Source organism: Numenius arquata, chromosome 10 (assembly GCF_964106895.1).
Source record: "Numenius arquata chromosome 10, bNumArq3.hap1.1, whole genome shotgun sequence".
Taxonomy (NCBI): domain Eukaryota; kingdom Metazoa; phylum Chordata; class Aves; order Charadriiformes; family Scolopacidae; genus Numenius; species Numenius arquata.
Window position 1 is genome coordinate 29647757 of NC_133585.1, and position 16599 is coordinate 29664355.

Consider the following 16599-nt stretch of genomic DNA (forward strand, 5'->3'; position numbering starts at 1 on the left):
AGTCTTCCTGTCAAGAACAGAATTTGAACAATCCATAAAAAAAGAATCTTCCTTTCCTTTCTGGAGCAGAACATGCATCCCATATCATAGGGAAAGGTTTTTATTATTTTTAGTAGTAAATTTCTTTTTATATTTTTTCTTCGGTTCTAATACAATTTACTTGTGATAACACCTTGTAAGTGTTTGGTCAAACAAAAAAAAAATCTAACAAAACCTGCTAATACAAATAGCAAGAGAACTAAATGAACAGTGAAAGTATTTTAAAAGCAACACTTCTCATAGCTGGGTCTTAATTTAAAGGTATTCAGTATAGTATTGCCAGTGAAATCTCATATCTAGCATTTTGGGGGATTATATGGACTTCATTTCATCTGACACACTGATACAGGTGAGTGGCAGGTTTGTGGTTGGAACTAGGATATAACTGCATGCTTTATTAGTCAGCTGGTTGACTACGTGAGAATATCCCCAGGCATGGAATGGAAATATTTTCAAAACCCCAACAAGGTGGAAGATAAGCACATCTCCAAAGCTGAGGTCTGTGTGAAATTTCCACTAAATATCAGAATTACACACATGTTTTTAAGGCTGGAGTAAACATAAAGCTGGTGATTTTTAAACAGCAACAAAAATATCTGAATATGCAACTTCTTGTCTTGCTTTCAGGAAAATTGTTTAAATCAGAAGACCTCCCACTCATAGTGGAATTTTTTCTCATGTTCTATAAAGATAAGCCCATAGACTGGCTTATAGACCACCTGCTCTGGGTTAAAGTGTGCAATCCAGAAAAGGATGCAGTAAGTATGAATTTATGAACATAAGTAATATTCAAACAGTCCCAGTGACAAAATAATTTATTTTAATAAGCTGAATAGAAATGTCTCAAACCTGGCTTAACTTTGGAATTTGTGGGGAAAGATGTGCTGCAGACCTGCATAGAGTGGCATGGTGTTTGAGCCTATTGGGGCACACGGAGAGGCCTGACCCACAGAAATTCAGATTTCCACACCAGAGCTGTTTTGCCTCCGTCAGCTCAGAACACGGACAGCACAAGCTCACATCTGGTCACGCAGGCAACCCTGCAGCAGCAGAGAAAAGTTTGAATACATAAACCTATGTGGACTATCACGTCTTGTGACCTTCTGCTGACCTTCTAATATGAAAGTCAGTAAAGCATACAATTTTATAATCACAGTTGTTCTGCATTTTGCATACCAATTCCTCTCTTTCAGGAAGCAGAACTTAAGCGTTTTGCTTTAAATCTTTTACTACCTGGGGAAAAAAAAAAAGACTGTTAGCCTGAAAAAAAGTAATGCAGGGAAACCTGTAGTCTGGATGAACTAAATGATACTTTTCACTGAAAATGAAAGAAACGGGTGCCATTTCTAGCACTACAGGTGAGCCCAATGATATGTTAAGTATTTCTTCATATCCTTTTGCATTCTTTTCTCATCAGTCTTTGGTGCTGGTCACTACTCACACTATTCTTGTATAACAGGCTGTGCCACGGAGGACTGACCGGAGTTTCTGCTCCTTCTTGGTTTTTAAGGTTCAAGAGTTTTATTTGATTAGTGCAGCCAGTCCCCGTTCCAGGTGTTCACCCATGTTACTTTTGTGTGATAAAGAAGGCAGAGGAGACAGAGAGGAGTTGTGTAGAGCAGGAGATTGAGGAGAGAGCAACAAACAAGCAAAGATGTGTAGCAGAGATGACCCAGGGAGATAGTGGAAGGTCCCTGGTTTTACGCTTAGTAATGCCACTGAGGAGTCTCGATTCCTGCTTCATACAGAGAGGGAGTAAGCTTTGAGATCCTACTCCATAGGTTAGGCTGGCTCACAGGAGTTACAGTGAGCCTCAAGTACCTCTAATTTAGGTCCCTGCCTGCCTGTGATAACAGAATTAAAAAAACATACTATTATGTTAACATCACTCATTCCAGATCTGTCTAATGTGTGCCAGTTCCCATCCGATAGATGAAACATTTTATTTTTTAAATGACTGTTCTAGCTTCTAAGGCCTGATTAATACCTAAAATGACGCTGTGTTCCTGAAAGGCAAGCAGGCAGCTCTTGCAAGTGCGCTCTGGCCAAGCCAAAGCAGAGTGGCATCAGCAAGTTTCTAGTGAGTTTCACTTCTGCAATTGCAGTTTCAATTGCTGTGGGTAGCAAAAACCTATAGAGGCAAGTCAGTCTCACGCTGCCCATGGGTGGGAATGACCAGTGGCGTGACCTATGGGGACTATTCATGAGAATGCAGAAAATGGAGGCTGGTAGAAGGACAGAGATCCCAGCTGCTGCTCCTCCTCTGCTTGACAGATTAGAGCGGTGGATGTTCTACAAGTGCCAGAGAAGGCAAGCTGACAGAAATCTTCACACTTTCCCCTTTCCAAGCAATTAAGACTGTCACTAAGTGATCACACGCTGTGCCTCACGGGAGGGTCAACGGGGCACCGGTTTGTGGCTTTTATGTGCCATCCTGTGGTGATGGGTGTCTGGCACATGAGTATCAACGTGCCAAGATTCAGCTACATCTGCCCACCAAGTTGGAAAAGACAGTTTGTGATGATCAGAGCCATCAGATCTCTGCATGGTTCAGAAACTTTGTCATGGCTACCTCCTGTGAACCATCATCCAGTTCTAGGGTCCCCAGTACAAAAAAACCTGTTGGAGCAGGTCAAGAGGAGGGCCACAAAAATGATCAGAGGGATGAAACACCTCTGGTATGAAGACAGGCTGAGAGAGTTGGGCTCTTCAGCCTGGAGAAGAGAAGGCTCCGGGGCGGCTGTATTGTAGCCTTTCAGTACTTAAAGTTTTGTAAGAAAGACCAAGAAAGACTTTCTACCAGGGCCTGTCGTGACAGGACAGGGGCAACAGTCTTAAATTGAAGGAGGGTAGATTTAGATTGAACATAAGGAAGGCATTTTTTACAGTGAGGGTGTTGAGGCACTGGAACAGGTTGCCCAGGGAAGTTGTGGATGCCCCATCCCTGGAGGTGTTCAAGGCCAGGCTGGATGGGGCTTTGAGCAACCTGCTCTAGTGGGAGGTGTCCCTGCCCATGGCAGGGGAGTTGGAACTTGATGATCTTTAAAGGTCTCTTCAAACCCAAAAAGTGTATACTTCTGTGATCATATGAAATGGTACGTATCTATCAAGTGTAGTGGGGACTAGCAGGCTGCAAAGATGGGAGCCCTGACCCAACAAGGAGCCTTATCTCAGTTTCTGCACAAATGACCACACCAGTCCTGTGCTACTGATTATTCTCAGCTGCTACCATAAGTAGCTCTTTTGGAAGTGCTGCCATAGCACGAAAGGAGACATGCTAGAGACTACATTATTATAGGGGATGAACTGCAAACCTTGTCAGTAGAAAGATCACAAATTTTCTTATAATGATTTGTTTTCTAGCAAAAGTATAGTATGCTTTTCAAAGAAACAGCTGCCAGTAAATCAATTTGCATGTATTGTGTTTTTACGTTGTTTTGCTGAACATTTGCTGTGGACAAACATAAAAACCCTTAGTTCTTTTTATAGCCTTCCAGGTGGTTTTGAACTTTTAATTAGTACTTCTGTGGAAACTATAAATCCCCCATGAGTTTTGGTGTTTAAGCCAGCTGAATGAAAACTTAACCACTTCTAATTTTAGAAGGTATTGATATAGTTTATGTAGCATTTTTTTCCCCAGAACTGAAAGCACTTGGCTGAAGAGGTAAACACATTATCCTCTCAAATCTAAAGATGCGAGACCTGAGATACAGAGAAGTTAAATGATCTTCCAAACTCATACAGTAATTCTGTGGCAGAACTGAGACTAGAACCCAGAGAGTCTCATTTTAGCTCTTTGCTCTGTTCTATGCCATTATGCTTCATTATGTCTCATTAATTATTGTAGCATGTTTGCCTCATTGTATCAAACTATGATGCTCCATATAGAGCAAAAATTACATTTAAAGAAGTAATATGCTATGATTCAAAAATCAAAAAACTGAGAAATTAGTACCAATTACAGTTATTTAATTTCCTGGTATATGTCATGCCACAAAGTGTACTAAACTGGAAAATCGGGATTGAAGTACAGTATCTAAGGGCTTTATGAAATTATAAGATAAAAGGTACATAACTTGTAGTATAGTATGCTACATTATAAGCTTCTCAAACATAGCAAAAAGAGCCAAAATGATGAAGATTGAAATGTTACCGGAATCTATCTTGAGAAGGTCAGTTTTGATCAAAATTCTTTTTTTAGAATGATATGGCAAGGCCAAGAGTTGAAATGAAATTTGCAAGAAACAGTTAAAAAATCAATCTGTTTCAGATTTGAGGTCCATTTTTGTCACTCTGAGGTGTGGTTGGTGCTATCCAGTGCAGAAATCCCCGAATGAGTGCTGGTTGAGCCTTGAAATCTAAGTAGCACCACAAGTGGAATTACGAGTTTAGGTCTAGAAACAATGTATTTGAAATAAGGTGACTGTTAATCTAAGATTTACTCATTGAAAAATGCATAAAAAACCTGGACCCATACCCTCAACTACATAATGAAATTGCCATATGGAACTTAGTTTGTCTCTCCTGCATTTAAATAAAACTTCACTCCCTTTTACTTTCTTTCCAGATACACTGTGAAAAGGAAAAGGCGAAGTTACGTATCCGTGCTAAACCATCTCTCTTCCAGCACGTGGGAATTTATTCATCATTGGCTGGGAAGATACAGAATTTGAAAGTAAGGATAAGAAATGAATGCCATATTTCTAAATTATATCCTTGTTGTTCTGACTTGTTTCTCAAATCAGTTTCAAGCTTTGGATCTTTGGCATTAGATGGCATTTCCATACCCAAGAGTGCTGGTTTACAGATCTGGGGGAGGATATTGATCTGGCATCTACACTGCAGATTGGGCACACTGCTTCTGCACAAACACCTTGGAATCTCTGATCTGAACACTCGTACCAATCATAGCAGCATTTCATGGGATGTAGGAACCCACTTCACAGCACAAGGTTTCATGTGCACTGCACCGTACAAACACAAATGGCTATGATGACTTGTTTTGGCCGAATAAGGACATGGTTTAGTGGTGGACTTGGCAGTGCTAGATTAACGGTTGGACTTGATGATCTTAAAGGTCTCTTCCAACCAAAACGATTCTATGATTCTATGATAGTGCACAATCCCAATACGAGGGACTATTAAGAAGAAGGTATACTGGTAGGACAAGGCTCTGGCTATTGTGACGGCCATAGATTTTTAGGGAGAGTTTGGAGGTCAAACAGTGGATTTACCATATACCTCATAAGGACAAGAGCAGTGAAGGACCAGACTTCAGGGATGTCCTGATGGCGCCATTTAGACTAGTCATGAGATCATTCGAAGTGCTGTATTGGATCAGACTGGAGGTTCACGTAGCCTTTAGCAGAGACCAATATCAGATATCCTGGCAGAAGGCACAGTAGAAAACTGTGAAATAGCCTACTGTGGGGACGTTTATTTTTAAATCTAAGCAACTGAGAAATAATCATTACAGCTCTGTCTACAAACTGTAACACTGAATACATGGAAATGAATATTCTATTTCTATTAGAAAGTCCATTAGGAAATTTTTCTAAATCTATTAGAAATAGATTGTATATTTTCTGACACTGAGGTAATTGTTTTCTGGAATAGCTTCCTGTAGTAAGTCAAGATATTGGAGCCCTTTTTTTTTCATTGTATGAGTGAAATTACACTTCTTTATATCCAACAGGATAAAGATTTTGGCAAAAATGTGCTACATAAAGCACATAATAATCCACCTGCAAAAGTGGATACAAGCCTAAGAACATACCAGCAATATACCTTGGAAAAAATTTATAAAGGAGAAGACTGTTTTTGGGCTTCAGCTCCAGTGGCAGGGGACTACATCCGCTTCACCTTTTTAAATCCACTAAAAATTGAAAAGTAAGTATTACATCATACAGGATATGGAAGTCTACGTATATCCAGTTTGGAAATGGTTGTCTTCAAAATCGCCAGTGGTCAACTGTACACATAAACCATAGCCTTGTTACTGACCAAAAAATCCATTATTTGCTATTTATCTGCTCCCCTTCTTGAATTCACCTCCCAAAATACATTTCTTCCTAACTAATGAATTTCATCAATGGAGTTGGTGAAAGTTGTATTTCTATAGTTATCAACAGAAAGGCTGTTTGCATGATGTCAGTCAAGCCAAAGGTCATGTCCCAGACCAGACACTTTCCAGTCTAGGTGAAAGCGAAGAGAAAATATCAGTATTGTGGGGAAATAATGAAGAGTGAATTAATAAAGGTGGGATTCAGTTGAAGATACAGAGACTGTGTTTACTGTAGAGATGTCTATGTAATGTAGGTCTGTAAGATCTCTATCTGCCATGTACAGAAGGAGCTACTTGATACAGCCAGAGGAAGTGAGAGAGGTATTCATCTCACTCTCTGGTCACCTGAGTCAGTTGCTGTTTTATTGACTGTACTGAGAATATCTCCATTGCCTGTATTGAGAATATCTCCATTGCCTGTAATGAGACCTTGAACACCAGGGTCACAGCTGGCCTTATAACTTCACGTGTTTGGATCTACAGCCAAGTCCCACCTTGAATGTTTTTCTCGTTCTAAAAGATGAAGCTATCTTCCCTGTTCTCATATCATTCAACTTGGGTTTCTTTGAAAGGCAGAGATACCTGTAGCTTAAGATAGAGTGTTTTTCTGAGGGACTCTATGAACAATGCAAATTGAGATTGGCACCAAAAGAAGCAGCCCCGCCTGGTTCAGCAAAGTTTCTTCTTCTCTCTGTGTCAGATTGGAGAACAGATCTGAGTTAAAACTAACCTAGCAAGAAATACGGTTCCAGAAGAGTGTCTCTGACACCAATTACCATATCTCTGTAATGATATTCAGAGAGAAAACTCCTTCGCTGTCATTACACTTCCTTCCAAAACTGGTCACAAAACTAAGAAAATTCCATTTTTGCAAAGATTGTAGATTTCTCATTTATTTAAAAAAAAAAAAATCTAAGAAAGCAAGTCTATATCTCAATCTAGTGAGCTGCACTAAATGAGAGTTGTTATAACAAGCAGTGGTGTTCTGTGATCAACACTGTTAATTAACTGATTTATGCTTTGGGAAACGTGGATAGCCTCTATTTTTGCATTTTCCTGTTATTGGGAAGCTGTACTGGATGAAGATAACTTACATATGGGATCGCTCGATGGCTGGTGCCAGCCCCATCCCGTTGCTAACCTGTGAATATGCATAGTTAATCCTACAACATTTGGTGGTCTTCTTAGGTCTGATTGTTTGATACCAGAGGAGGGAGGCTGATGCTTTAAATTTCTTTTTGGATCTAAAAACCTAAGAACTCCAATGCCAGAAATTTAAAACCAAACAGAGATATTTTAAAAAAAGAAAAAAAAAAAGGACGGTATTTTTGCTTGGATTCTTGCTTTGCCAGTGCTGCTGCTCGCTGGCTGTAAAGGAAACTATTTAGAAGCACCTGAATTTATCAGTATTGATAAAAAGGGTGATTCTCTTGGCATGTAGCATATGGTCTGATAGAAACTGGGACTTTTGTTTTCATTGCATTCCAGAAGCCCATCTCACCTCAGTCTCAGGATGATAGGAACACATCAGAGGGCAGATCTTCCTTAGCCATTTCAACCTGGAAAGTTAATTTATTTGGAACCTGAGCACTTGAAAAGGGGGAGGACACTTGGTTCCAGAGAAAGATGGTTTTACTGCTTGTCCTGTTTAAAATAAAAAGCCTCTAGTATGGTGTGTGGCACACTGGGAAGTTTCAATGCCTATTTTTGTTCTCTATAGCCCACAACTAATTAAACAAAAGGTATTTGAAACTTTCTTTCAAAACTGAAAAGAATTACTTCCCTAGAAAGTTTCTAAAGTATAAAATATCTGGAAATAATATACATTTATCATCAGGTACTTCTTCAGAAGTGGAAACATGGAGCACCCTGGTGATAAACTGTTTAACACTACCGTGGAAGTGTTGCCAGCTGATGTAAGTCTCTCATTTCCAACTGTAATACACCGTGCTATTTCATCTTCAGAATGAAGTTCAGCATAAAATGTCAGGCCCTAAAAAATATTTCTGGAGATTTTATTGTTTTATTTTTTGCAGGAAATGCTAAGAAAAGAACTGGTTGACAATGGAAGTAAATTTAACTACCCAGCAACCAAAGACGGATATTTAAAAATAGGTAAATTGTTTATTGTCATTTCAAAACCAGAAATTTTGTTCTTACATATAAAATGTTTCTGCATTTGAGAATTTCATTAACTCTACAACATTCCAAGGTGAACTAGTAAGGAAAAGAAACCCTTTGCACTACTGCATGTTATAGTATATGATGTTTGACCAATGCCTGTTCTATTTCATTTTAAATAACAAACAACTCTACCAGCAGTGGCCAAAGCCAAGGCATCAAATTAGAAGAAAAACTAATTGCAGTCTCTGCAAGGTCTCAATAGGATAATTGATTCTGGTTTGGATTTTGCAGCCTTAGCTGAAGACAAGGATTTCTTACGATTATGAGAGCATTAACTTGTGCTCCAAACTGAAATGAAGCATCACACAAATGTGCCTTCCCCCTTTTTGCCCCAAGCCCTGTGTCCCCTTCTTCCCACCTCAGGGTGGTGTGCGACTTCTCTTCAATGACCTGCAGGTCCTCCACACGCTTGCCAAGGCCTGGTTTCTACTGTTACCTAAACTAAGATGCCACAACGTGAACGACAAATGGACCATTGGGAGATGTGCTTTGCTTGCCACTTTCTTCTGCCTCTTCTACCACAGAATCGCTCTTTTCTCCCAATGAACCACTTTCACCTCACCGACGCTTCTCGTTGGATTTGCACCTCTCTCCCACCTTCTCCTGGCTCTTTTGTTCTAATTAGAGATCTGAACCAAAATGCTGTCAGCTCACAGTTGCACATGCAATTGATAGGAAATGAATATCATACATGGGATGAGTGTTTTTCATTTGTCTGCAGTGATTTTATGCCACCTTAACAAGGTTTGTTAAAAAGCATTGAACTAGTGAAGAAATGAATCAGAATTGGGCCATGATTCCTAATATATCTTTTTAAAAATTATCATACTTCTCACAAAAGCTCTTTTAGATTATTTAACGTGACCATGTGTGCTGTGTGTATATGGTCACTGCTAACATATTTAAATTTATTTCATAACATTTGTAGCTATAGGTTCTTTATTTTCTTGTGGTCTTCTCCAGCTCCTAGTTGTTGTAACTGAAGGAATGAATCCTTCTTGTTTATAGCTTTATCTTTCAGTTATATTTGTTTGACAAAGATTTTTTTCACTAATGTTGTATCCCTGGAGTTAATTTATAATTTGTATTTTAGAGCTTTTGCATAAGTTCAGTTGGAAATGTATTTCATTCTAATATATGTTTGTATGGATCTTGTTTTATTTTTTGTTTAGGAGCTTTTGAAAATGGAATTGCAGAAGGCAGTATCAATCAGTCAATAGGAAAAATACAGGCTATTCGCTTATCAGTCAATTCTGATTCTCCTGTATGGGCAATACTTAGTGAGGTAAGCATGTTATTAAATTGTCTTAATTAAAGCTTTATTAATTGAGTTTCAGTTCTTCCTAGCATATAGTATCAATAATCATTAATTTTTATTTAATTTTGAATGGGATTTTGTGTGGAAAAACTCACACAAGTGGAGAATGATATTAATTATTCAGGGGAGAAGTTAAATTTACTTCATAGAAAAAGTGCTGGAAATGCTCACGTGGGATGATTCTCCACTTTTGCAGTGTTGTAAGTAGAGCCACTAGAATTTGGGTCATGATAAACAAACCAACCAAAGGAGACAGGGAGGCTTTTCTAGCTTTTGTCAGTCACCATCTTGCATGGTAATTATAATAATCTTGGATATTAATTATAATATGCCAACATTTTCAGATTAAAATGTGATTTTTGTATTCTTCAAGTTTCTCCCAAGTTTCTGAATGTGTGTGAACCCCTAAGTAGAAAATATTCAGCAGAAGTTACTGAAGAGAATGACCACAGCCTTAAATTACAGCCTAGTTGGACGGAGGGAAAAGCTAATGTTTTAGGCAATGCTTCTGCAGATTTTATAAAAGAATATATTTTGGTTTTTTCAGGTACTTATCAAGACATCTGAAAACTGAAAAAAAATACATTTTTGACATGTTGCTTGTTACAGATTGTTCGAACTCAAGGCTAACGGCAACAAAACACCACCTGGGTAAAAAGAACAAATCCAAACCCATTTCATTCTTAATACTGTGTATTAGGAAAGAGTTGTGGTAACTATTAAGTCTTTATGTAAAGAATATTAAAAGCTATAAGGAACCTGATTATGTTAGTAATTTCTAGACAAGGTTCTTGACTAAGGTGTCATATATAAAAATCTCACCTTAGCTTGGCAACATTTAATATATATTACTATAAAGAATTGATAAAGCATTACAGGCTGTCTCAGGGACTAAAGCATAAAATTATGGTTTCACCAGAACTAAAAATACGGACATTTTTGAAAAATATTAAGGACACAGTTTTCAACTCCACTAAGAACACTGGTCAATTTTGGATGGAAAGTAGAACTGAAGGAAAGTTGTCAATATTCGTTGCAAGGATTTCAGGCAGTCCATAGAGATAGGAACCACTTAACAATATGAAAATGGATCTCAAACTTAACAGAAGAAATGTGCTTCAGCATTAATGTAGCATAAGTTATGTTTAGTATTTCTTTTAATGGGAAGTGCCTACAAGTTACCATTTTAATAACTTGAAACTGAAACAGATATTGTTCAGATGATTGTAAAACTTTTCAGTGAATTTTGCATTTAATTAAGTACAGGAAATAATAAGGGTATTGTGTGTAACTATATTTTTGTAGAAAGAAAATATATTTAAATAAAATTCTGGATCTTGTAATTTGATAATCAGTATGTACTGATACTGAAATCTTGGTCACAAGGCAAAACTCAATAAAAATTTGAAAATAAAAGGTAAACCACAGTAGTTTCATTTGAAGTGTTTTTGGGAAATGACAATCCACCTTGGACATCCGCCTGTTAACGTGCAAAATTCCTATAACACTTCCTTAGCTCTTGAAGCACAACTGTGCCCCCATTCTCCTGCACAAGCATTGCATCCAAACAGCAGATGGTAAGAAATAAGCTGCACTGTACCCTTTTGCATGGATTTGTATTAAATGGGTTAAATTAATGTTGGATTGTATTCTTAATGCAAGAGTGGTTTTATTTAGAATAAGAGGAAATTAATTTTCTTACATTAAAACAGTTCAGAAGGGTGTTTTTTCAAAGACCACCTCTAATAATATTTTGATAATTTACAGTATTGATTGTGTACTTTGGTGCTATATATGTGTGCATGTAGAGATATATATATACACGTGTGTATGTATGCATGTATTTCTTGGACCAAATATTGCAGCCTTCATTAGGATAAGAGTGTAATGCAGGTTAAGAATTAATGCTGTAATCCAGAGTGCTTAGAGATACGCAGAGGGACACCTTTATCCATCAGCACTTCCAATGAAAAGAAGGGTTGAATGAAACCGAGACCAGTGGATCGTTAAAAAGCAGTGGCTAAAACTGCAACTAGGGAAGGAAAGGAAAGAGAGTGGCTCCGCATTGAACTACCTGGCAGGGGACGGGCAGAGCCACCTCCCCCTGACCCTGCTGATACGGGAGTCCGAGACATTTAGTCACAAAAATTTGTACTAGGGAATAAACCACAACTTAGATCACATGAAGGGAAGATAAAATTGAGTTCTCCGAAGTCAATCTCTCTCTTAACCTGAAGTGCTTTAGCGTCTTCGGGGGAAAACAAATTGAAGTGAACAGGGCCCTCAACCCAAAAAGGCAAAGCCACAGATAACCTACAGAACGCGGATTTTTTTTTTCCTGCAGAGCTTTAGAAACTTGTATGGGTATGAAAATGATAAACCTGTGGGACTTTTCTTGAGGCCTCAGTTCAGTTCTTCGCATGTCATGGCTTTTAGTGCTGTCACTGAAATCACACGGTGCCACAGGGATGGGCTTCAGCTTCAGGATCTCGTCAAAACGCTTCAGAACAGCGAGTTCTTGTAAATGTGCTGTAACTCCATAGTCTGAATCGCCCTCTTGTAAGGCCTGTTTCACCTGCCATCAAAAGATGAAAACAGCAGAAATCAAAGCAGAAGGAGCATTTCTTGTAGCACATTTAACTAATTAAGCATGTGATCCAGTAAAAACTTAAAAATCTTCTTTTTGCCGTTGCTTTGACCGCAGCAGAGCCAGAGGCTGGGAGCAGTGTCTGCATTCAGGCTGCCTTACCCTCACTTGTTACAGGGAAGCGCCGCTCTAAGGAGGAAATTTCAGAGCAATTACTAATCAGTGAAAAAACAGAAACATACTAAGGTAATAGATTTTGTTACCAAAACCTATTATTTTCACAGCGAAATGAGATTTCACTCGAACTGTTGAAGCACAATTTCCAGAAGCTCATGAGAATACCCGAAACCAGGAAGTGGCTGGGCTGTTTGTAAATATATCTTTTTTTTTCATTCTGCACCGCCAGCTTTGTGCTTCATTCATCCTGTTTCTGGTTTTACCTATTTTACGTAACCATTGCCATCAGAGAATACGCTTCCCACCAGCTTGACGTCAATGAGGTTTTAAATGTTGACACAGTAAATAACGAGCGCTTGCATATGCACTGCTCAAGTAAAATTTTTGATTCTTCCCAATTCTTCCCCCGTGCTTTGTGGAGCGCAGAGGTTTCTCACACGCTCTGCAGAACCCGCAGCTGGGTCCTTCACAAAACTGATGGAACCTCACGAGAGGAACGCGGGATTTTCACAGAAGCGGCGAGAGCGGAATAGTGAGGGTTGCAGCCCCGGGAATTTTAAGACAAGGGAGTGTTAACGGAAGCACGCTCACGTACTTTTTGCGTCGTGTTAATAGCGAGAACCCCCACTGGCGAGTGAGCTGGCTGGGTTTGTTCGTAACAGTCTCTGTTGGGCCAGGGGGGAGGTTACAGAACACGTGCAGCAGCTTCCTTTCCACTTTCCCTGCGATTTTGGGTTTCCATTTAATAATCCCACATACTGAGCCCGCAGGCACCTTCGCACCCCTCGGCACCCCTGCGGCCAGGTTAAGGGCTGCAGAGAGGCCTCCTCGCCTCGCTGGGAAGCGTCCGTTCAGGTAACGGACCCAGGGGATAAGGGACATCCTCCGACTTTATGGGCGACGGGTTTTTGCCGGGTAGGCATTGCGATTGTGTCTTACAAAAACAAAGGGAGTAAGCCCAAGTCAAAAAACAACTTCTTTCAAAAGGAGTTTCAGATTCCATGCCAGATCACCAAGCTCCTTCAGTAGGAAATTTTACTTCAGTACTTTCACGTGGTTTAAAACGTAACCTAGAAAATACTGACTACCTAGGGCTCGTTGGACACATACCTAATCAGGTTCAACGCTTGCGTGGGAAGAAAGCCCGTTTTTCAGGCTAATTCAATATTAATGATGATTTATTCAAGCAATTTTGACTTTCACTGGAGCGCAGTCATTCGTTTCTCTGAACACCGCGTCTCCGTTCTTGTCTTAAATCCTTTGAGGCACTTCTTTCCAAAGGGGAATGCCGACATTTGTCTTCAATGCAGAAGGCGGTTATGAACTTGGCTTTACCAATTTTTTTAAAACGTTTTTATTTCCATTAATGACGTGGGCCCCTAATCTTGTCAATGTCGCTCTGATTTTTTTCACAGCTTAATACAAGCACACATCTACTGTAAACACTGATGGCGGGTAAAGGTACACTGAGGAGAGACTAAACAGGAGTATCTATTAAAATTAATTAAGAGATATTTAATCCAAAATTGAAGATGTATTTGCTCATTGAATTGAACCTCTCACGTTGGAGGAAGTAAGCGGGTAGTGTCCCATACACAAGCATCCCAATTTTCCCCAACATTTACTTTTTTTATTACCCGTAAGTCACCCACATGTTAGCTGTATTACTGGTTGCACAAACTAATTGTCTTGTCTGAGAGTGCGCTGGGTCGTGGTTTTTTTTTTAACTATTATTTATTTGCATAAATGTAAGATTCCAGATAAATCTTTCATAGATGCCTTACCGTGAACGGCAGGAATATTAACAATTCTGCAGGAAGCAGAAATCTTTAATTCTGCAATCACTTCTAAAAGGATGTATGCCTACTTCAAGCTGTGAGGATAGTTTTCATCTGTTTCTGTTTCATGATGGACTGCTCAAGAAGATTCTTAAGTCTTTTTTTTTTTTTACCTACAGACACCTAAAGATTGACATTTCTGTAGGACTACGGTGCCATTTCTCAAAAGTACATTAAATAAGGATTTGAATTAAGGCGTAACAGATCTTTCTGATCTGCATTAGAATCATAGAACGGTGCCACAGTCACTGAATTTCACTGAATTTTTAGAGTTGGAAGGGACCATAAAGACCATCTACTCCAACTCCCCTGCTGAAGCAGGATTGCCCAGAGCATGTCAGAGCATGTTCCTCAGGACTGCATCCAGGCGGGGCTTGAAAATCTCCAAAGAAGGGGACTCCACAACCTCCCTGGGCAGCCTGTTCCAGGGCTCTGTCACCCTCACCGTGAAGAAGTTTCTTCTCATATTTGAGTGGAACCTCCTATGTTCCAGCTTGTGCCCGTTGCCCCTCGTCCTCTCACTGGCAACCACTGAAAAGAGTCCAGCTCCACCATCCTTCAACCCACCCTTTAGATACTTATAAGCATTGATAAGGTCTCCCCTCAGCCTTCTCCAGGCTAAAGAGTCCCAGCTCTCAGCCTTTCTTCATAAGGGAGATGCTCCAATCCTTGAATCATCCTTGTTGCCCTTCGCTGGACTCTTTCCAGTAGTTCCCTATCCCTCTTGAATTGGGGAGGCCAGAACTGGATGCAGTATTCCAGTTGTGGCCTCACCAGTGCAGAGCAGAGGGGGAGAATGACTTCCCTTGACCTACTAGCCACACTCTTCCCTATGCAGCCCAGGATTCCATTGGCCTTCCTGGCCACAAGAGCACACAAGAGTCTAGAGTCCTAGAGTTTCCACTAGAGTCCTAGAGGAAATTAAATCTTTAGACATTCTTAGCTAAGCCTTAACAAAAGACTGTGCTGTGTTTCTGTGACATAAACATGCGCCGTGTTTAGGGTGCGAAGTTTACGTCGCTCTTCTCATCTTCTAAACTTTGGAGACTGTAATCATCTACGGCAATCTTTTAACTTCTGATGACACTACCAAAAGAGAAATATAATGAATTTAAGTTTGAAGCCTGTGCGTTAAGTTTACAATGACCTTCTAGTACTCGAAAGGCAGACCACCACAAAAATAGCATTTGGATTTAGAATTCACGTGAGACGTTCTAATGGCAACTCCAAACAGTTCGGAGTCAACGAACTAGTATGTGGTAGACAGAAATCAAATGGAGAGATCTATAAAAATTATCTGGAGTTACAAATTACTTTAGGAAGGGGGGAAGCTTAGACTGACTCTCCAACTGCAATAAAGGGGCTTTGTTAATTTGAGCTAAAGTGCCCCAATTAGCGACGAAGGCGGCGACGTGTCTTTATCCGTCCCGACCACCCACCACAGGCCCGGCTGATGGCGGCCACGACGGCAAAGTCTCTCTCGGGAACCTCCAGGCTGCAGCACACAGCGACGCGTGTCCCACCCAACACCACTGGATTTCCCGCCTCTCCTAGCAACTTTTCCTCAGGGAAAAGGCCGACCCCGGATCGCTCCCCCCTTCCCCTGGGCGGGCCTCGGCGCCGAATAGCGTCGCGGCGGCGAAGCCGAGGGGCAACCTGGGAAGGTGCTGCCCCGCGATTGGCTCGGGCACCCGCGGGCCGAACCGCCATTGGCCCACGCCGGGCGGGAGGGCGCCCTCGATTGGCGAGACTACCTGCCGGCGGCAGCTCGAGGAGGTGGTGTTTCGGGTGCGGATTGGGCAGAGCCGCGCCTGCCGCGCCTGGATTGGCTGGGGCGGAGCGGCGGCACCTGCTCCTCGGCTCCCGCATCCCCGGGGGCGGCTGCGCGCATGCGCGACCGGTGATGCCCGGGGAACCGCGGCCGGGCTGGGCTAGCGGTGATCGCGCCGCCGGTAATCTGCCTACCGCGGGGAGGGGGTGTGCCGGGGCGGGGGCCGCCCGTCGGCTGCTCTCTGCGCTGCGGTGTTTGATAACAAGGGCGGGCGTGGGGAGGGAGGAGCGGTGGCGGCAGCGGGAGGGTGCGTGTCGGCCCCCCACAGCACCCGTCCTCTCTTCAGCGGTCGGTGTGTGGCGATGGGGCTGGGTGGGGGGAGGTCAGCCCCTCCCCGCCGGCGACGGGGCTCCTGGGGGTGGGTTTCGAGAGGGTGAGCTGCCGCGGGGGTGGGTTGTGGGGCCCGGCCCCGCGCCTGAGGGGATCCGCCGCACCTGAGGGGAGAGGAGGGGAGGGGAGCCGCCTCGCCTGAGGAGAAGAGCGGACAGGAGGGCCGCCTCGCCTGAGGGGAGGGGAGAGGAGGGGAAGGGGGGGCAGGAGGGCCGCCTCGCCTGAGGAGAA

General features: G+C 41.6%; 2 protein-coding genes across 2 annotated transcripts in view; both read left to right on the forward strand.

Moving 5' to 3' along the window:
* Positions 1–10179, forward strand: part of MGAT4D (MGAT4 family member D) — a 37424-nt gene extending 27245 nt beyond the window's left edge. The window contains exons 9-15 of the mRNA XM_074154757.1: positions 667–797; positions 4607–4714; positions 5735–5928; positions 7941–8019; positions 8140–8218; positions 9460–9572; positions 10153–10179. Coding sequence (XP_074010858.1) covers positions 667–797; positions 4607–4714; positions 5735–5928; positions 7941–8019; positions 8140–8218; positions 9460–9572; positions 10153–10179 — 731 coding nt within the window. The remainder of the gene's footprint in view (positions 1–666; positions 798–4606; positions 4715–5734; positions 5929–7940; positions 8020–8139; positions 8219–9459; positions 9573–10152) is intronic.
* A 5931-nt stretch (positions 10180–16110) lies between these two features.
* The window catches only part of CLGN (calmegin), a 28883-nt gene continuing 28394 nt past the window's right edge, over positions 16111–16599 (forward strand). The window contains exon 1 of the mRNA XM_074154627.1: positions 16111–16159. Within this exon, the coding sequence (XP_074010728.1) occupies positions 16111–16159 (49 nt within the window). The remainder of the gene's footprint in view (positions 16160–16599) is intronic.